This window comes from Charadrius vociferus, unplaced genomic scaffold (genome assembly GCF_000708025.1).
Source record: "Charadrius vociferus isolate BGI_N301 unplaced genomic scaffold, ASM70802v2 scaffold359, whole genome shotgun sequence".
NCBI classification, from domain to species: Eukaryota; Metazoa; Chordata; class Aves; order Charadriiformes; family Charadriidae; genus Charadrius; species Charadrius vociferus.
In genome coordinates, this window is record NW_009661369.1 from 21,638 (window position 1) to 44,720 (window position 23,083).

The 23,083-nt window shown below is 39.0% G+C and overlaps 1 protein-coding gene across 1 annotated transcript; it reads left to right on the plus strand.

Moving 5' to 3' along the window:
• The first annotated feature begins 15,014 nt into the window (after positions 1-15,014).
• COL10A1 (collagen, type X, alpha 1) lies at positions 15,015-22,599 on the plus strand. Its single transcript, XM_009893603.1, has 2 exons — positions 15,015-15,164; positions 20,449-22,599. Exons 1-2 carry the CDS (start codon positions 15,026-15,028, stop codon positions 22,338-22,340), a joined length of 2,031 nt encoding a protein of 676 aa, XP_009891905.1. The 5' UTR covers positions 15,015-15,025; the 3' UTR covers positions 22,341-22,599.
• Positions 22,600-23,083: the final 484 nt, after the last annotated feature.

Below are 23,083 nucleotides of genomic sequence, written 5' to 3' on the forward strand. Positions count from 1 at the left end.
TATGCCTGCCATTAGCAGCCAAGATCCTTGGCATGAGGACACTAAGAAAAGCTAGAAGCTTGTATAATCATGAAAATCCTTAACGCCTGCCCAACTACAATATCCAGGATGAAAGAAAGGGCAGGAAAAAAAGAATCACCATGAAACAAAACAAAAAAGAAAAACAGCCATAGCAAAAAGGCTATCTAATAGTTGTATTCTGATTACTCGGACAGGCAAAGCCAGAGTGATCACCTGTGCATATGTGCAGAACTTTAAAACTAATCCTATCTCTGTACTTACATGCTGTAATTACCAACCATTTTCCAAAAACATCTTACAATCCCCACCCCCCAAAAGGGATGCACCCCAAAAGATGTATTGATATTCCTAGCCATATTTATAGTGCTCTACAGATTATTCTGATATACATACATATTGGAGGATACAAGCTCCAAAACATAGAGAATATAGAAAACATTGTTAAGTCCTCACACTGAAGGACAATAACTAAAATTCAGAGCAAACATTCTGTACTAGACTAAAGAAAACAAATGCCAAACCTTGGGAAAACAGACTTAAAAAACCCAGTTCTTAACAACTTTGCCGTTGTTTTTTATACTTCAAAAGTAAAAAACATTGTTCTTCAAAAAGAGCCAGGAACATTGCAATACTCATCTTTAAAAGGTTCTCCAGATGTAAACCTTATAAATGATTGGGATGAAGAGAAAAAAATCCCATTGGGAAGAGGTGGCAAACCTGAAGCTGGTGTACTTGCGAACTTAAACTTTTCCAAAGCACTAGGTTCTTACTGTTAGGAACTGTTTGGCCTGAGGTTCTTACAGGAAGGCAAATACCAGTAAGGAGTGAGAATGCAGAGATAACAAGTGATCATGCTTTAAGTTATAGAATTATAAAGGACACATATGAAACATTTGTATTCTTGACTTTTTTTCTTATGAAGATTTCATTTAATTCATAGTAATTTAGTCTTAACACACAGCACTTTCAACACCAGTTTTTGTAAATTAAACAGCTTTTAATAATAATATTAAATATTATCTCTTTTATAGTAATAACAAAAAGTAAAGACTGTGAAAGCAGTTTTCCTCAAAGGAAAATTGGTGCCCTGAATTGTAAAATCATAAGAGAAAAGAGCTTAACCATTAAAATAATTACCTGATGTTATAACACAGTTTGCTTCATCTCTAGTGGGAAGTGTGAGGTTTCCTCAAGGTCAAGTTTTCAGATAATTAAAACGCTGCCAAATTTTCACCATTCCAACTCCAATTTCTTACACCTCAGACTTTTGCTTTTTCAGAAAGATTTCTTTAAAACTGTTTGACCATTCTTTAATAAAAATATTAGAAAAAAGAAATATCTCTGCCCTAGTTCTGTACATCCATCTTGCAAAGCAGCTTCAAGTCCTTCATTCTTTTCATAGGTTTGGAATTTGTCACATATTGGTGAAATGTGCAAAATAACCATTCTGCCACTGCCATGAAATTCTATACAATTATTACAAATTTCAGATTGCATTTGCACAATAAAGACTTATTAGAGTTTGGCAGCTAACAGCTTCAAAAAGCCTATCTATAAGTGCAGCCCCTGAGACCTCACACCTACTTAGCCACTTAATGGACCACTCTTCGAAAGAAACAGACTGTGTTTCTTCTGGAAGAGGCAGTAGCAGAATATAACACCGTCTGCTTTGACCTCCAAGCACAAGAGCAGAAATTTGAGATGCTACTTATGTGCTTTCCAGGCACGTGGCATAAATGCAGAGGTAGATAAAAGTGCTGCACTGTAGGGGTAGAGAGAGCTGGTAAAGTTTTGATGGGCCATAAGCTTGATTGCAGAAACTCAGAACTAGGTTCTTAGACTCTGATTGAGAATTAATTTTCCATTAAATGCAGATCTGGGCCATATATATCCTTTTAAAAAAAAAAAAATAAAAAAATCAGAGGCCTGATCCATGTTTGCATTAACCAGTGTAGACGCCACTGCCAAAAAAAGGAATATTTTACTTCACAGGCTACTGTGCAGTCTTCTTAAATATAACTAGATGCCATCAGTCCTTGGTGATAAGCTGTTTGTTGAGATCTGGACAGCCCTCCAGCACTTTCCTGAACATAAGTATAACTGAGGACTGCCATGGTGTGGACTGGACTGGCCACTGAGGCAAAACGACAGATGCTCTCCTCTCCCTGACTTACTGTTTCATTTCAGTAGAAGTTTTAGATGTAGGCGTAAATTAACTGCAAACTCAAAATGTAGTCTTTTTAACTATCACTTTTTTGCAGTGGCAGGCATATAAGTATTCAAAATAACTGCCCACAGCTATTAGACACAAAAGAGCACATGCATCTAGGTCTCTGATGTGTCATACTGGTCCTTCAGGTAACCTAGGAAAAAAGGACTCCAAGGAGAGCATATCAACAACTCAGGAGAGAGGCTTCTCCTGGGCCTTTGAACAAACAGCCTGAGGCAATTTTCCATCAGAACAGCCAGAAGGACAGTTTAAAAATACTGAAATGTTAACTTGCTCTCTACTCTTGCAAGAGTAGAAGTTGCAGAAATCAACTCTCAACTGAAATAGATATTCTGATCCTTTATCACTATGATTGTTTGTGAGATTTCTTTCTCAAAAGACCAAGATCCTGAGTTCCCCATTTAGCCCTAACTGGGATATTCACAGGTAATATCACTGTGACAGCTCCTAACCAAACTACAGATTGTTTTCTTAGAGAATATCAATCTTGACAGTGAGGTCGTTCTCTGCTTCTAAAGGATGATGCATTAGAAGTTTAAATATTCCAAAGCAGTTTTACAAAGAACGTGACAAAACCATGTCTATTACCCCCATTAAGTTTGTAAAATAGATCTTCCTTTGTCAATGCAGAAGTTTGTCTTATGTTTATTTAGCATTTTTGATCCCCAGAAACCAGAAAAGGTATTAAAATTATCCTATAAAATAGTTTTGTAAGGTTGTCCAGAGCAATGTTGAGGTGCTGGAGCGTGTCCAGAGAAGGGCAACGAAGCTGGTGAGGGGTCTAGAGCACAAGTCTTATGAGGAATGGCTGAGGGAACTGGGGTTCTTTAGACTGGAGAAGAGGAGGCTGAGGGGAGACCTTATCGCTCTCTACAACTACCTGAAAGGAGGTTGTAGCAAGATGGGGGTTAGTCTCTTCTCCCCAGTAACAAGCGATAGGCTGCAAGTTGCACCAGGGGAGATTTAGATTGGATATTAGGAAAGACTTATTCACTGAAAGGGTTATCAGGCATTGGAACAGGCTGCCCAGGGAAGTGGTGGAGTCACCATCCCTGGATGTATTTAAAAGATGTGTAGATGTGGTGCTGAGTGGTATGGTTTAGTGGTAACTTGGCAGTGTTAGTTTAACGGTTGGACTTGATGAATTTAAAGGTCTCTTCCAACCAAAATGATTCTATGATTCTATTTCACATATCAAAGAAATTCTGCTTATGCTCCTGCCAGCTCACAGTTTCCCAGCAGCGTTGACACTCCCTACACAACTAGCTTAAATATATTTTCCCTTAAAGTACCTGCAAACTATTGGTGCACCAACAAACAAAAAAAACTGTTCTAAATGACATGAGTGTCTCAGGGACAGAGTACTGCATGAAGGCTTTCGAGGGAGAAGTCTGCTAGAAACTTAGCATAGTTCACATAAACATCTCCTGCGGTCATCAGCACAACCCAAGGTGGAATCCAACTCTGAAAGCCAATACAATTTATGTACACAGGACATACCAGAAAATATCTGGATTTAGACAGGTATAAAAAGGAACCAGGAGGAAAATATGTTACTAATGTTAATTTTACTTTTACTTATTAATACGTAGGTAAGCAAATACATCCCACCATAGGTCTATAAACACAGGTCTATTTTCTGAAACAATAAGCTCTCTCTGAATGACCTAACATGCATTCTTGGTGACCTAATATTTCAACAGACAAACAGTGTTATATTTAGGTCCAGAAAAAAAAGGAGAATGTTTAAAGATGCTCAGCTTTATATAAAAATATTTCAAGCTGGTAAATGACAGGGTTTCGATCCAAAAACCAAATTCCAAATCTCATTCCTGTAGCTTCTGAATTTGCAGATGGATCTTCTGTATCTAAGGATCCTTTTGGATTCTACTGCATCTGAATCTAATACTAAGTCTACTTCTCACATCCAAAAAATGTGAAATACCTTTAGAAAAAAAAAAAAGCTAGCATGCAGAATGAAATTGCAAATATAAAGGCAGATTTTTGCCTTGTTTCTAGGGCAGAACTGGATAACCAGATGCTAATTGGATAAGCCATGCAATGGCAATAAGGCAGTGTTGAACTGACTCTACCAGATTTAATGATAAATGTGATGAAACTAGCATGAATAAAATGTTTCAAGCAAAATGTAGATACCATATCAAGTAACAGCATTCATTTTAGCCCTCGCTTCCCAGATTCCACAGTTCTTTTGGTTGAAAAAGTAATTTAGAGTAACATGGCAAGCTGTCTCGGAACCTTCGAGGTTTACATACATCCTTCCTTATGTTCTACACATTAAACAGCCCTCCTAATCATCATATGATATTCTTTTCCTCTGCGGACAAGTTGTTATACTAGCTCTCAAATTGGAATCTACATCTTGTGGGTGGCCAAATCTTTGCACCATTTGAATAGTCTGGAATATGTGCTAGGGAAGACAGCCACTTCTTTAAGTTATACCCTTCTTCATTTCTGTCCAAGGTGAATCTGTAAAGAACTCCAAGATTCGTGGAGTAGATGTTCACTACAGATCTTGATCAACTCTCACTCCCTTATGTTTTAATGCTATAGCTGCAATGATTAGATATATTCCCCATCCAGGCAAAATACATTTTAAAAAAATTATCACTTTAAAGCTCCCATTAGAATCATAGAACTGATGTAATTTGGACAACAGACTCCCTTTGCCAAAGGTTTTCTAAAATTGACTTTCAAGTGCTGTGAAGACCTACTAAACCTATTCAGTAGTGAGAACAAAATTAAATGAAACTATAGCAGTCTCATACTCAAACTATAGTGAGTTTCAAACCCCAGCCACAACAGTGTAACACACAGCAAAACGAGTGCACCTGTGAGTATGCCCAAGATGCAAACGCTGAGTATGCAATCTCAGACTAGTCGTAGATGGAGATTGCTCATTCCCACAACAGCCTGGAGCACAGTGCATGCTAACCACAAGGCATTTGTGCCTTGCCTTCCCCTCTGGTTTTGTAGCAGCTCAACATAGGTCGCGGCCAGACTGCTAACTAGAGTGAAACTGCTTCAGCTTTTTCGGCACTAAGGTCCAACAGCCTGCATGCAGCCAGAAAGGCTGGGTTCAGCCCCAAGTTAAGGCACCTATATTTAATGCAGTTAAGTTTCCAACTCAGCTCTACCCAAACACTGTTTGTTTCTCTCCAATTTGTGTATTCCATAGGCTTACATTCACCTAGTATAGTAAACTGCTCAGAGGTCTTCCCCATTTCATGGAAGTTTGATCAGAAAACAGATGAGGTGAGCAACAGGAGTTGCAGTGTCCTCCCTCCTTTTACCTTTTGTTACTAAAGAAACCCACAGGTTCTACAAGAATTCCTCCAGAAAGACGTTGCATCAAATAGCCATAAAATTCAGACTCCACAATTCAGACATCACGATCTGGACTATGTGACACTGATAAGCCATTCCTTCCCTCCATATCCCATTTCCTATCCTATATGATTCTCTTTCTCAACCCTATTCCAAGGTCCTCACTCTTTATCCTGGTTATTGCAGATTGGTGGAAGTTGTCTTCTACTCCAGACCTGTGGCAGTACCAGCATATCACAAAATCTTCCTTGAAATCTGGTATCAGTCTTCTGCTGTAGCATACGTCATTTGCAACAGCCGCTTACAGCAGAGCAGCCGCCTCCTTCCTTATGGACCATGAGTTGTCAAACTAAAGGAGTCTCAGAAACTTTATCTACATCCCTAGCTAAGTTACTGCCAGAGAAACCATTTCAAGAACAAAAGCTGGCTATTCGTTACAGATCGACAGAAGAAAACAGCTTATTTGATAATTAATCTGATGGGAATGTGGCATTTGTGGATTCAGTTGTCTGTCTCAACTTCTCTGGTCTTTAGTAAATCCCTTAAGGCTTAAACACATTCACAGCACAGCACTTTAACCACATACAATCCAAGCAGTCATTACCTTTCCATAGCTATATTCTTAAAGTGGGGCAATTACAAAGTCAAAGGTACAGTAAATTTACTGTAAACCAGAAAGGTTTAATGGCTTCAGTGGAACCTGCACAACTAAACCCAAGAGTAACACATTCAAAAGCCCAAAGCTTGATTTCTGCCGGCAAAGTTACCCACTTTTACTTCTGGATGCAGCAGAAATCCATTAACTCTGTGGAGATCCTTGCTTACATCTCACCATCAATAGGTGCAGAAGTCATCTAACATCACCGTTAGCAGTTCAATTTTTGGTTTTATTTTTCCACCATTTACCACAGTAACAGCAGGGTCAGAAAGTATCACCATCGGAAACAAGCTGGCAGTTTGGTCAGGTTATCTGTTGTGAGTTTAGGTGTCTATCCTTGCCTGGTATCTGGATAATTTTTTGTATCATTAGTTTGGAAGCATTCACCAGCTCCACATATGAGCCACTTTTATATAACTAGCTTTCAGTCCTCAAATCTTTGAATGTGAGAGCCTACTGGTTAAAGCACTTTGAAAAAATCACCTTTCATATTCACATGATTTGTCTCCTTTGAAAGGCATGAGACACTGAAGCTTGTGGATTTGAGTCAGGTAAGACTGTGTCATGTATAAAACTTTGCAGCCCTGATTCATTTTCTGTAATAGTAAAAGCAGCCACTTCATTAGCCCTTTATTACAAGCAGGTAATTATGACTCTCCTTTATGACAACATAATGCTTGTTAAAATCCAATCTCAGCTAAGTGAAACTAAAACCAGTCCTATTAATGATCATCAGGAACAATTAGGCTCCGTGGACTCAAGCTTATTTTGCATAAGGGAGAGAATATAGGAAGTTTATATGCACCCACCAACAGAACTTTCCTAAGTTTACAATTAAAACAAATTAAAAGAAAACAGCAATATTTAAAATACCAGACTTAAAAAACCAAACAAATCTCTTATTTTTAAGGTGAAGTCAGACAACTTTTATTTGTTCTGGCTGTAAAAGTCTGGATTTACCTCCCCCCACCACCTTTGGCACCTGTTTTTAAACACGAAAGTTTAAAAACAACTCTGTGCCAATTGTCCAAACCACAGCAGGTAGTACGGTCAATGAATGAGACTATTCAGCAGGCTGACTACCTGCTCCAGTGGCTACACTTGAAAAAGCAGCTCAGTTACACCTATTTTTCACCGACTATTTGGAAGATTCCCCTAATTATGGGATACCTGAGGAAACTGCTTGAACTTTTTCACCTTTGGGAAAGTAGGAGTGGTTCCCACCCTTTTACCATGGCTTCTACTTTATTCACTGTGGTCCAGAGGAGCCTGACAGAAACCTCGAGTCCAGCAGGCACAGAGGTAGAGCAAGATATTAATTAATCTAATAAAATTCAGAGAAAAATAGAGCATGAATTAAAGAAAACATAAAAATACTCCTTCCCATGAAAATATGACTATTTAGCATTTCTACATTTTTATGTGAAGGTTCTTTTTACTGTTATATATCAAAGAAAGAACACCTGCAGTAATCTTTAAAAAATCAATTATGTTTCAGGTGTTTTAAAATCATTTAACACATCTTGTGAAATGATTTGGACCTATGGAAAACCAGCCTGCCTCCCTCCTTCCATCACTTCCAGGAAAGCCTGATTGCATTTTAGTCCAAATCAAATTTTTACTAATCAGCTTACAGAAAAGCTTTGTAAACCATTTTACTGACACAACTGAGAGCGCAGTCAGCATCAGGCAGAAGGCTGAAAATGAGCATCTCCAGGTAAAAGGAACTGAAAACCTCTTTACCTAGTTTTGTGGAACGCCCTCGTCAAAATCCAAAGTAAAATTTTCATATTTGCTTAGGCTATTCAGTGGTCAGGCCCCTGGAATATTTTTTTTTCTTAAATTGTGCACAAAGTTAATTGAATACTTTTCTCCTCCATCACAGAGACCCAAGTCCTGCCATCACCTGCATGTTTACACTTTTAAACAGATACAATGAAAATCCAAATTTTTAAATATATAAACATTTACATTACTCATCAGAAAAGCATTTGTGGGAGAAAGGATGAATATCAATATATAAACACAGCTTTGTGTTTTCAGTACCTTGAAAACTGATCAGTTTCCATTTAAAGCCACACATCTGCTATGAGTTTCAAAGTAATGCATTCATTTGAACAATATTTGTTGGTTTTACTTTCAGAGGCAAGGGAGGAAGGAATAAAAATGAGGGAGGAATAAGGTCAGGCCAGCAGCATACTCAAGGTACTGGATAACATCTTTCCTAACACCAGTACTTCTGTTTGGTATCTTTTACTCTAGTATCATAAATTTTCCAAGATGGGTGAAGATTATCTTATCATCATACAAGTATAATGAAATGGGGCCACAAACAATGTAGTGTGGTTAGAAAGCATTCATCAGTAATACTATCTGACTCTGAGGAATGTATAATCAGAAATTCATGTCAGTCTCAAAGCTTTCTCTATAGCCGATGTGGAACGCATCTTTTCCTGAGGTTTCAGCATGGTTATTCAGCGTCTCTGCAAGTTAACTCAGTCAGAATACAACTATAAATATTTAACTGGGTGTCATCTATTTAAATATACTGCTATACTAAATACAGCTCTTGTGATCAACAGTTACCTGAGCTGAACAGAACAAACTGGTCAGCAGTCAGTTTTGCAGTGCCAGAATAAATACAGACCATCTTTCCATTACTACTTGAAAGTAGGACATTTATTCAACCACAACTGCAAGTGTTAAAAGCGTAAGGCCTTTAAATCTATAAAAAGACTAGTATGGGACTGCAGAAGTAACACAGTTTCTTTTGTTTTGTTTGTTTAAAGAGAAATTTTTTTATTGTATCTCAAAATATGAACACAGATAAGACTGCACAGCCCTGCAGATTACTTCAACAAGCCTCTATTCATTACAAAAGACAACATGCATTCTGAAACTCAAAAGAAATCATTTATTATGCAATTAGCAAGGTGAATCTTTTCTTCAGCAAGATGTTTCTAATCAGCTAGTGTTGCAACAGAAAATACCCTCCATATAAATATAAAGTAACAATAATTACAAAATAAGACGAAGAAACAACAACAACAAAAACAAAACACACACCCACACACACCCCCGGCTTCCCACAGCTCCTGAATTCACAAATTTTCCCGCTTCCTATTTCTTTAGGTTCATTTGACTGTGAGCAGTTAGAAGCTGAAAAACCTCTGTATTAGTTTTCCCCATTGAGGTACAGTGGAACACTTTGTTCCTCTGCACTCTCATTGAGAGCTTACCTGGCTGCTATCACAGGAGTGTGCAAACACTCTTCACCATTGTGTGACGGAAAGGAGAGAGGACAGTATTGAAACTATGGGGTTGAGATGATTTAGGAGTTTCCAGAGTGTCATAAAGTGCACCACAAACTAGGAAACGCAATTCCTCCTTTAATTTCATGGCAGGCTTTCAAACTTTTCTCAGACATTCCCAAGAGCCTTTCTTTGAGAACTTAAAATTGGAGACTGGAGAATTTCTTCACCAGAGATTGTGCTACAGGCTATTAAAGTCCTTTGCAAAATGGTAGCTACCACAAGTTTTGGGTATAAGCACTTTAATAGAGGAAAACTCGTCACAGACTGGAGTAGTCTTCGAAGTTTACATCCAGCAGATAACAAAACTGGAACCAACAACATCAGAAAGCACTAGTCATAGATACTGAGCTAGAAGCAGCAAAATAATTGTGTCCTCCTAACAGCGTTGAGATTTTATGCCATCAATAAAAGTACTCCAAATTTTTCAGACTATTTTTTAAACTACAGGAATAATCTCCCATGAACACATTCTTGCCTCTTTCTTCACAGCTGAGATTACCTAGACCAACAAAAGGAGTAAACCTCCCCCCCAGGTTCCTTGGGTACCATATTTTAACATAAATAGTAATTATAAACTACAAAAAATTCAGGATTAAGAAGAAAAGACAATTATTAAAAATAAGACAAATTCTGTGTTTAAGTTGGGAATTATTACTTTCAAAGAATAGAAACTAAGCACACCATTTGTGCTTAGACTGGTGTAAAAGTCAAGATCACGTACTATAAGTCAAACCAATAAATCTAAGCATACTTACACTGAAAATCCTCAGCATCAGGAACATATTTAGATAGTTCCCAACTACTGCAAGGACCTAGCCCAGACTTTCTCTGCACTTTGCTTCCTCTCTTTCCTTTTTTTTTTTGGGGGGGGTGAGGGTGGGGATGGGGAGCGTGTGACAGGGAGTGGTTGCTGGTTTTATTACAATTTATGCTTAATTAAGATGTTCCACACTTCTTCCTCATCAGCAGTTGTTTACTGTGGGACTCATTCAAGTCACTTTGTGAGTAACTTGCAGAATTGTGGTGAAAGTCAGCTCCCAGTTCCCAAATCATGCTGTCACTTTTGTGTTACTTATGCATGCGTTTTCACTGACTCTGTGGGAGTAAGACTGAAGCAACAGGGGGTTTTGGAAAGTATGTGCGAGTGCATGCTTTCCAGCAACATTCAACAGCAAACTGAACATTCAGTCAGCAAGTATGATGAAACACTGCAGACTGCAAATGGCATTAAAGACTCTGTGATTCCAGTATGTATGTCATATGGTCCAGAGAAACTCTATTTTAAGTCTTTTTACTGCACTTAACCTTAGGACCTAAGCTACCACATTGCCATAACGTCTACCATGGCTACCTTTACATGGGAAGGAACAGCCAACACAAGTAAAAAGCAAGTTCTGGAGTGGTGCAATGGATCAAATGTTATTCCAGAGAATTATGGTTGCGGGACAAGTGGAGCAGGAGGCAGCAAAGACACCTTCATTTGTAAGCAGACAACTTTCTAAATGCATAACTATACAACAGAAGCATCTGAATGTTTATAGTTTGAAAAGAGGTATGCAAATAACCTTTCTTGTTTAAAGTGTGCTGTTACTGTAAATAGGTATACACAAGTATGTCTACTGCATGTATTTTTGCATGTGCAAATACATACCGAAGCCCACCTTTCATATGCATCCTTAGAGCTAAATGCGTGCCAGTGCTCTGCCAATAGGAAATATCCACGGCAACAGGGAATACACACAAAAGCCCTGAACTCCAGTTCTACCTCAGTTTCTCATACCCACAAAAAACAAAACCTCAAACCCAAGAAGCAGCACAGGATAGCACAATAGGGTGGAGCTCAAGTTAAACACAAGGACAACGGGTTTGCCTGTATATACCTTTTGACCCCACAATCATCCCTATTTACGCAGAGACACACACAGATTATTCACGTTCCTGGCCAGAAGGAGCCAAGGCAGGAAGTGAGGCTGCTGGGCAAATATCAGCATACATTATTGCTGCTTTTGTAACATAAGTGTGCCTGCTTTGGGGATATTTATGAATTAGGCTAGAAATTAGCATGAAACTGTGCGTGCATAAAGCTGTCGCCTGCTGTTCTTAACTTTCTTAACCAAATATTTTCAAATTAGCAACAACCACACTTCCCACTAAGGGCTGTACATTTAAATGTTTTAAAATCAAAAGCTATTTTTGGATTTACATGAACCAAAAAAAGGGGCTGGAGTTGCATTTTTTCAAGGAGAAAATAAACTCTATGCCCCATACATTTGCTACCTCTGTCAAAAGTGGATGACTGGATTCTCATTTGAATTTATAGAGACTAATTTTTAAATGAAGCACCTTGAGAAATTACACAAACAACTTGAGGACAAAGCTTCCTTCTCCAGAAGATTAAAAGGAACTGAATGCACATATGGGGAGTAGAAATGTCATCTCAGACATGCAAACATTCTCTGAAAACCACTGACCAGATTGAGGACACAAGATTAATACAGAAAGCAGGCTTCAGTCTGAAGACCCCTGCAGCAGAAAGGGTCTATTTACAAAAATGGAACATAGTGTTGTTTAGAGGATGGCTACGAAGCAGAATAGAAGAAAAGAACTGTTCAACAATACATTAAATAAATTATTGCAGCAGTCTTTAAGTCACATCATTAATACAGCCCTCTAGTAAGCAAAGGTATTAGCACAATTGTAAGCAGAATAGACTTGATGGTCCATTGGTCTCTTTCAGTACAGTAACTTGTGTTCTAGGATATTTGCCATAATACATAAAAGCCAAAAAAGTTGTCACTTGCAGAGTGTAGAATTAAACAAAGACACAAAGCAGGTAAAATTCAGCCCTCGTTAACCTGTCATTCCACAGGATAGCTGCACAGTTCAGGGCCACCAGCTCAAGTCTTTTGGTTGGAAAGGTAACAGGTGTCCTTTCTGTACCTACCATGCATGAGAACTCACAGTAACACATGCTATTTATTAGTATTTCTATAATATAACATGCTAGTACCCTTGCTTAATTACAATATTTCTACAACTGGTATTTGGATATGCGTGCATACATGTTCTTCTGCATAGATATTGCTTGTACCTCACTGAAAGGCTCCCCGGACATCTTCCACAAATGGCATAAATTAACTTGAAAAACAAATGCACGCTCACTTCATCAGGATAGTAACTTGTAAAACATGCTCAGCTTCCTTTAGTAACAACACATACAATTTATCTTTTTTTTTTTTTCCCCTACTAACCTTCGGTGCAAGGGAAACAGAATTTCAAACACATCCAAAAAACAAACTCATACAAGACTGAATACTACATAACAATGTCAAAGAAGTCTGCAAAGGACTTCTAATACACAGATAATTTACATGTAGGTATTTTTGCTGAGAATGTTTGATAAAAGCAAAGTGCACTATACATTTAGTTCTACAGTTTCATCCTAAATGAGAAATGTTCGCTTCTTCTCATTTTGCCTTTTGATCTTAAACGGTGTTTCAGAGTCCCAAACAATCCAAGAACTGAAAGTTACTACCTATTTGGTACTGAACACTAATCAAAGTGATGCTGAAACACTGTAAGATTCCATTATTTGTTATAAAAAAATAAAATAAAAATCAGTCACAATGTGTGGATACAGTCTATTAAGCAAGACTGGTTTAAGAAGCTTTCTTGTTGGCTAAAACCCATTTATAATCTAAACTAAAAAAAAAAAGAAAAATGAGATAAGCTGTAATCAAGTTTGATCCACCAACAGTAAAACAGCAGTAGTTTAAATTTACTAAACTGAAACCAGTTAAGAGGAAAAACATGCAACTAGTAAAAGTACAGCAATAACTGTATTTGACTGAACAAACCTTAAAAGAAGTTAACGGCTGACTGCAGAAAAGCTCAAAAAAGCTCCATTAGCCCCAAACATCAACCTGTATAACACTTGCAAATTTAAGCAGTATGGATTTCAGTACTTTTTTTACAACTAGACACAATGAAGTTCTCATTGTGTAAGGTAAGCTTGCATTTCAAGAATGCATAATACAGAAACATCACTTGCAGAACACATCATAGACTGCACTCCAGCATCAAAACAGAAGTCTAGAAATATGTGAAGATAACAATCTCCTAAAATAGTAACTGCTTAAAAGTAATCAGATTGTCACACAACTCCCTTATCAACATCTTAACTGATTTTAAGTTCTACACTTACATCCCAATGAACAATTACTCACATAAGTAGTCATTATAGACTTTAGTGGGATTACTAAGTAACAGCTCACCGAAGTTCAAAACGTACGGTTCTTTCCTTAAAACATTTCCAGAGAAATCCAAATGAAGCACTTAGAATTACCAACTTTACTTACAAGTTCATGATTTTTTCCAATGTTACCTTTCTAAGTTCTAAAAACAAAGGGGCTGTAAGATTTTAGAAAATACTAACTATGAGCAACACTATTTCATCAACAATAAGAAATCCAAGGGAAGAAGAAGAAAAAAACAAAACAAAAAAAGTTAACAGGATCTAGGATGACTGCCCAAAATAGCTTCCCCCCACCCCTAAAAAACACACGTATACCCACAGATAATTACTGCTTACTGATTTTTGGGGAGGAGCTTATGCCCAACAGTCACCCAATTAGGGGGAAAAAATCATATAAATACTCAAGGGTGACACTTGAAATCATCAGCTTCTGCTCACTCACCAGTGGCAGAAGAACTCCTCAATAGAGGAGGAGTCACTGCTCTACCACTTGGAATTGGAGGTCCGCAACATTTTGGTATGTTATGATTTCATTTCATTCTATTTGGTCTTGAAGGTAACTTCTACAGGATACATGTTTTCTGGTTGGGGAGGGAAGGGGGTTGATATTTCAGGGCCAGTGGCAGCATCCTTACTGCCACTGGGACTATTTGAAAGACTGCAGATAAAAGCCTGGTTTCAAGCAAGGCAATGTGAGATTTTTGTCACCGATGCTGCAGAAGCCAGGACTTCATGCTTCATTTGCTATAGCATTAGACAGATGCAATAAGGTTGTGGTAGAGTGTCTATATATTTCCACTGTAAACCTCTCTTCATTTCATGAGTTTTGATACATGTAACTCCTGAACTTACTTTTGGAGCCCTAGTATAACTAGGAAAATAATCCCTCTTTATAAAGACAGTGATTTTATGAAGGCTGGCATCCATTTAAAGTTATTCTTTTTCCTATGAGTGAGACTATTGCCTCTAAGCTATCTAAACAAGAGCTCTACCATTCAAAGTGATAACAATACTGCTTTCCATTTTCTTAAAGGATTTTTCACAACTAGTGAAAGCAGGAAGAAGTAAGCATAAAGTAATGTTACTTTTAATACCAATGCTTTAAGAAAACTCATTTATTCTTATACAAGAAACAGAACAGCCTTTTTTTTTATAACAAACTTTTTCTCCCCTTTCTAACACAGAACGGATTTGGAAACATGCATTTACAAATATCCTTACTGCTGCTGTTTTGTCTGAACATTGTCCATGGTAGCGATGGATATTTCTCCGAGAGATACCAGAAACAATCCAGCGTCAAGGGGCCACATTTTCTACCATTCAATGTAAAGAGTCAAGGTAAGCTTACTATTTTTTGATAATAAAATAATACAGTCATTCCTAGTGGGTCAATACATGAACACTCTGTTTATACTACTGGTATTCAACTTCTACTAACAGTTTAGGCGTATTAAAATAATGTCATGACTGCATAAAGAACTGGCAGTGGGAACCTATTGACAAAGAGGCACACTTGTCACAGAAAATTTTTTTTTTTTTTAACACAATCACTAAAGGCATATAAGCAGAAATAAAATCACAGCTACAGATCTGACCTTCAGTAGTGGGAATAATACTACATGACTGTGTGCATAATCATGTACAACACAGAATCATAGAATGGTTTGGGTTGGAAGGGACCTTAAAGATCATTTAGTTCCAACCCCCCTGCCATAGGCAGGGACACCTCCCACTAGACCAGGTTACTCAAAGCCCCATCCGGCCTGGCCTTGAACATGCTAATTATCCTCAAATTTCTTTATTCAACACTGGGGTTTCTAACAACAGACCTTGCATCTACAACATTCAGAAAGAACTTTTATATATTTTGTCATGTTATGTCTAGTCAAAACAGACCCTAGGTGCAAATTTAAATAAATATCCAATACATAGGGCCAACTGAAGACCTATTTAAAGTCTAGAAAGACAAAATAAATTGATATATAGTCATAAAAATGTGTCATAAACCTCTATATAGCTTTTTCATGACTGATTTAAGCTTATATTTAATTATCATACTTATCTCACAGTAATATAACAACTTTAGCTTTATTATAAAAAATTCTTTTCTTTTCTTAAATGAGTCTTATGGCAGATTGTATAGGCAATATATAATTGCAATGCTATACATTGTGATATCTTATTTCTGGGTATCCTCTCTGTCCTTATAAGTCAAATGGGTGGCTATACTTAGTGTTTGAAATTATATGAGTGCAGTTTTATTTTTCCATGTTTAGGCCAAAGCCTTTTCTAAAAACTTGAAATCAAAACTTCTGACCTCATAGATGCTGGTTTTACTTGATAAATTGTCCCCCAAAGGATGATCAGTAGTGTCTATTCAAAATTATCATCACTAAAATTAAGATAACTGAACCTTCCCAGTAAACATCCCTCTCCTCCCCCCACCTACCCGAACAACATTATTTTCTTTCAGACATCAACAGGCTATTCAGACTAGATTTCACTTTTGCTGTATCCCATCTACTTTTAGTTGTAATAATCATACTTGATCAGAAATGAGGAAAATGAATGAGGGACTCAGAATGTAAGATTTCCAAATAAGCTTCTCTTCACCAGAAAAGGACATTTTAGACTATATCTGCATTAGAAAATAGGGTAGCACAACAGAAGCAGATCTGGAGAGCAGAACAGTTGCTGCTCAGGACATAGCATCCACAGTTCCTTCACTGAGGATGTTTCACTTCAGAACAGCTCTAGTCTGATCCTATGGACTGGATGCTCATGAGCAGCACACACCGAGTCCAAGGAGGCAGCCCTGGTCTCACCCCAACCAGCTCCAGCCCACACGCTCCAAGAATACTATGCAGTAAGAACCAAGTGAAAGCAGCACAGCTGGGAAACTTACCCCCAAACTGTTCTTCTGGGCTGTACCAAAATATAGTCACAGTTTCATCCCTTGCCTTCAGCACAAGGACTTTCTTGAATCCTACCTGCATTCTTGGATTGAATATAGGGACATGTACATAAACAGCTACTCTGAGGACTCACTAACTGGAATTCCCACTGGGTTAGAGCTGCATTTCCTCCCTCTCCCCTCATTAACTTTTCATAGTGTTTTTCCATGACTTTAGTCAGAATCATTTACATATTTATATTATTTTTAAGTGAAGTACAATATTTACTTGGGTATCTTCTACCACACTTCACTTCTTCTACTATTTTTTCCCCTTCTGTAGAAACATTTGGAAAGGGGGAAACCAGCAGCAAATTAAGGAAGGAGCAGGGTAGACAGGAAATGGGGTGAAAGGAGGAAATCAGTTGTCCTGAACTAAATTTTCCCTTTATATACTAACACACAATCTAATGTGCGTGAAACTTAATATTTAGAATAAGAATGATTATATCAACATGTGAAAAGTGTAAAATGCTATTTAAGAAAGGTAATAAAGACTATATATACTAGACCTCAAAAGCAGGAGCAGCCTACAGTTTTACAGATGTGGGAGTCCTGTCATTCAAAATTGCTTGACAAATCTTCATTTGAGGAACAAGCCTCAAAATGGAAGACTGGAAAATCACTGCTATTCTTCAGTCTGGAAAACAAGCATCCTATAGAGAGTTTTTAGAAGAGTTTAAAGAGGGCAAACTGTTATGGATCATCATTTCTAGACTGAGATGATCATGGAAGAATAAGAAAGGAGACTTGTACCTGACAGCTCTTCAGTCAGAAGTCCTTTTCTGTATGTATTCAGTGTTACCATTTTTTAACTATAACAGGACATAATTTTTAAACCAGTAGCTCTTTGGCTTGAAATTTTTGAGAAGTCCTAGTTGCAAATAATCATTGAATTAAGCCTGGCTGTTCAGCAATGCTTAAATAAGCCATTATTGCAGGCTATGCTAAAGTATTCATACTTAATTCCATGCATACATAGTGTTTGACTGCATTCAGAGAACATAAACCAATTTTGCATTAAGATATGTGCCAAGTTACATAAAAAAAAAACTAGCCAACCACTACTTCATATTTTCTGGTAAAAATCCTACTTCATTAGTGTGCTCAGCTGTCCTTTCCTCAGAGGACTTACCATTGTCTCTAGACAGCACAATTACCAGACATTTTAATCTAAAAGCAGCGCAACTTTGAAACAATATCGCTCCTCACAGAAAATCTCTATAACAATATGAAAACTGACAAAGCTTTTTGCATCTTATGCAGAAAGGCAGCACCCACCACTTTGTGAACCTAGGACTGATATGAAGGTACATCTAAAACATGGTAAAAAGCAAGAAAGAGGAGCACTCTGAAGCTAGTCTGACACAATTTCCCACCAAAAAAAAAAAAAAAAAGTCAAGCGCAATAATTGCATGTTATTTAAATACAGATGAATAAAATGAATCTTGACCCCTTGCAGAAATTAAAGTCACTCTGATGGCTAAATAATAAAATACATTTGGTAACATAGTTCTTGAGTTATGGTTATGAAAGAGCAGACCTGGCTGGGGTCACTGTTGTATTCTGCCAAAGCACCCACATAAATGCTTGGGTTTGGATTTGATGTGGTTGGTGTAAAAACCTACCTGTATTTTTCCCCTAATGCTTTACAACTGAAACAGCATTAGTTCAGGAACCTGTTTAGGCATTTGTATTTAGGCTTTGATCTGACTTGCCTACCCATAGATAGAAACTATGGAATAAATTCTGAGTCCTCCAATTAAGCAAGCTTTTTTTCTCTGATGGCAGCTCTCTTATCTGTGGCGGAGAGAAAATGGGTAATGTGTAAAGAACACTTACACGCCACTTCCACTGCAGGGTACATGTTAATTCTGATGGGCTTAAGCGTTTTCCAAATTATTTTTTCATAGAATGTAGTTCTAAAAATTTGCCATATCTTATGTCACCTATATAAAAAAAAGAAAACCAACAAAACAAACACAACAAACCAACTTGCAGTTGCACCCTCCTGAATCTGGGAGTTCAGTAGTAAGAAATCCAACAATATCAGTAAGATACCAAAGACTGCACCAGACTTATCACTGTTACTCACAGAATCCACAATCTCCTTTGCAGCTGAGAAGGACGCATGTTTGCATTTTCAGTTTGTCAATTAACAACAGACATTGCCTTCTTTCTGTGTGTAGATTTTAACAACTATCTTCCTTTCCATTGCCTTAAGGAGGATGAGATAGGAAGGTGTGCAAAATAAGGCGATACAGATTTATGCTGATTTTATGCATCAGCAAAAAAGACAATGCACTCTCCACACTTGACAGAGAAGAACAATTTCCCTGGCAATAAAGGAAGAAGGCAACCTTGCAGATCCGATATCAAACGAAAAACAAATGCATTTCATATAAACATCTCTTGTTTAAAACACATTATGTACAAGAATAGTTTTCTTCCTCCTTCATCTCATTTTTGGTTCATCAAGACTAGCCACAGATTGGAAAAAGCAATTTATTATTTAAGAGACAGCAGAATAATCACTCCATAAACTTCCATATATATATATATATATATACACACACACACACACAGAATGCTCTCTTTGTAAGAGAAATGCAAACTTTAGCTGAACCAATTGTTGATCAGTCATCAGTCTTTTCTAAATAAGCATCAAACAGAATACGGTACCATCATTAAAAAAAAACAAACAGAATTGAGGCTTTCTATATCCCTCATTTTTTATTTTTAATATGACTTAAATTATCATTCATCGTAAGTATGGTAATTCATTCTATAATGCTGCCATTTGATGCAAACTACTGAAGTAGTCTCACAATATCCATGTTAATAGTGTCTGTAATATCTTACAAATCAGTATCGTAATTCCAACTGCAAGCTCCCCCAAAGGGCACAGAAAACTAAGCAGTGATCTTGTTTGTTTATTCCTCTATTTGTGACATTCGGTTAGGTGGCTCCACCTGCTGTTTTGATAGCTAAGAAAATGAAGTATTATTAAAAAAACAAAACAATGCCAAATTCTGACTGCAGCAAGATTATTATGACTTGTGACCTTGCCACTGTGTGAAATTTTTATGACAAACAAAAATCTTTAAGACAGTATTTGAAAATATAACAGCCATATGTCTATCAAAAAAAACAGAGCCATGGCCCACTTTTGGAGGAGTCCAGGGCGGGGGGTGGGGAGCGGAGCAAAAATCTCACTACTTAAATGTAGCACCAAGTAGTTTCAGAAAAGCAGCTACACTTGCACAGGGAGATTTCTCTAGTTTTATTCATCATCAAGATGCAAGTCTGATGGATTGCTAAATCAGTTATGTTTGTTTGTTTTTTTTTTCCTTAATAGTTTGCATCTGCTTGCACAGCATCTTTTAAATTCAATGGCCCTAAATATATTGAAACCAAAAAAAGTTTCTAGAGGCCTTGCAGCTCACAACACAACTCTCACACATTTGTACTTTGATACTTATTCATATAAGAGCTCTCTGAGACACTTTTGCTCTGAATGTCAGGTTCTCAATGACCAAACACAGTATTAGTAACTTGACTTCTATGAGGTTCAAGTTAAGTTAACCCTCCACACAATTCACCACCATGCTACAAGTCTGCAAATCTGTTATAGTTGCCCTGGTTGACCTGGTTTCCTCTCTCTCACAGGTGTGCAGATAAGGGGCGAGCAAGGACCCCCTGGTCCCCCAGGCCCTATCGGACCAAGAGGACAACCAGGACCTGCAGGAAAGCCAGGCTTTGGAAGTCCTGGTCCCCAAGGCCCCCCTGGTCCCCCAGGACCACCTGGATTCTCTGCGGTTGGAAAGCCGGGTATGCCAGGTCTACCAGGAAAGCCAGGAGAAAGAGGACTAAACGGTGAGAAAGGAGAAGCTGGACCTGTTGGGCTCCCAGGAGCAAGAGGACCACAAGGACCCCCTGGCACTCCCGGCCCCGCAGGACTGTCTGTTCCTGGCAAGCCAGGACCACAAGGCCCTCCAGGAGCTCAAGGGCCGAGAGGCCTCCCGGGTGAGAAGGGAGAACCAGGTATCCCTGGTATAAACGGACAAAAGGGAGAAAATGGATTTGGCGTTCCGGGCCGCCCAGGTAACAGGGGTCTTCCGGGCCCGCAGGGACCCCGGGGCCTCCCCGGTCCTGCTGGGGTCGGGAAGCCCGGTGAAAATGGTCTTCCAGGTCAGCCAGGTATGAAAGGTGACAGAGGCTTACCTGGTGCACCTGGAGCAGCTGGTATCGCAGGTCCCCAGGGTCCCCCAGGAGAACCTGGAGAAGCTGGCATTGGCAAGCCCGGGCCAATGGGACCACCAGGAGCAGCAGGCATCCCTGGAGCCAAGGGACACCCCGGACCTGCAGGCTTGCCTGGATCCCCAGGTCTTCCAGGATTCGGAAAGCCCGGATTGCCAGGGATGAAGGGACACAGAGGGCCTGAAGGTCCTCCTGGCCTTCCAGGACCTAAAGGAGACCAAGGCCCAGCTGGTGTGCCAGGAGAACCAGGACCTGTTGGGCCACCAGGGAATATGGGCCCTCAAGGACTCAAAGGCTTGCCCGGTGAGAATGGCCTACCTGGACCCAAAGGTGACGTGGGTCCTGCAGGACCCCCGGGATTCCCAGGGGCCAAAGGTGAACGAGGTCTACCAGGATTAGAGGGAAAACCAGGATACCCAGGTGAGCAGGGTCTTGCTGGTCCTAAGGGCCACCCAGGTTTCCCAGGTCCAAAAGGCGACACTGGCCACGCTGGGCTACCTGGCTTGCCCGGTCCAATGGGTCCACAAGGAGTTAAGGGAGTGCCAGGAATCAATGGTGAGCCGGGCCCCAGAGGGCCTTCAGGAATACCTGGGATCAGAGGCCCCATCGGCCCCCCTGGCCTGCCAGGAGCCCCTGGTGCAAAAGGTGAGCCAGGAGCACCAGGGCTGCCAGGCCCAGCAGGTATTGCTACAAAAGGCTTAAGTGGACCCATGGGACCACCTGGACCCCCTGGGCCTAAAGGCAACAATGGAGAGCCCGGCTTGCCAGGCCCCCCAGGTCCTCCTGGTCCTCCCGGCCAAGCTGCAATCCCCCAGATGCCTGAAAGCTATGTTAAAGCAGGAGAGTCTCGGGAGCTATCAGGAATGTCTTACATGAAAGGAGTAAACCAAGCTCTTACAGGGATGCCAGTGTCTGCTTTCAGTGTCATCCTCTCAAAAGCCTACCCTGGGGCAACAGTCCCCATCAAATTTGATAAAATCTTGTACAATAGGCAGCAACACTATGACCCCAGAACAGGAATCTTCACCTGCAGGATCCCTGGACTGTACTATTTCTCCTACCATGTACATGCAAAAGGAACAAATGTTTGGGTTGCACTCTACAAAAATGGTTCCCCGCTCATGTACACCTATGATGAGTACAAGAAAGGATACCTTGACCAGGCTTCTGGCAGTGCTGTCATTGATCTCATGGAGAACGATCAAGTATGGCTCCAACTGCCCAATTCAGAATCTAATGGTCTCTATTCCTCTGACTACGTTCACTCTTCTTTCTCAGGTTTCCTATTTGCTCATATCTAACAACATCCCATTTACACTGTCCTGACATTCTCTCCTTCAGACCATTTTAACTGGGCACTGATCTGATGCATCATTAGCAGGTCATGCAACTTCAATTTCGCAGCAGAAATGGAGGAGAGAGTGAGAAGGTGGAAGAGATTGGTTCAAACTTAGTAGAATAATATTGTATGTTTTTAGAGAATTGTCATAAGAAATTTGTTTCAAATTATGATCAATTGTCCAACTGAATGCAACATTAAAATTTTATGAATTAATATAATGCACCAGCCTCTCTTTCTTCTTTTTTTTATTAAAAAAAAAATATAAAAAAAATCAGAATTTCTAACTATCACTTCTCATGACACATGAATTAGCCATGCCAGGACTCTAGATCACACTTCACTATACTTGAATTAACTGAAGATATTCTTCAAAGTAAACAGTCTGATACACCACAGCCATCACAACAGCTGGATAATATACTTCAGGAACATTCTGCTATATCACCTTTATCTTTAAGCCACCAAACAGGAGTCAAGAAAACAGCTTTAAAACAGTGCATACTTTGTCACAGTTTTAATTTCGTTCTGCTTTTCTTATTAATAAATAACTACCTTGGAGAAAGGTAGACTTACAAATTATTACCTGTTCTGAAGATGTAAGACTTTCACAATATGAAAAAGCAACCAGACTTGAAGCCTGGAAATCCACTTAGCTTTGTTTGATGCACATTTTGTAGTCTGCAGCAACAAACTAGTTCAATA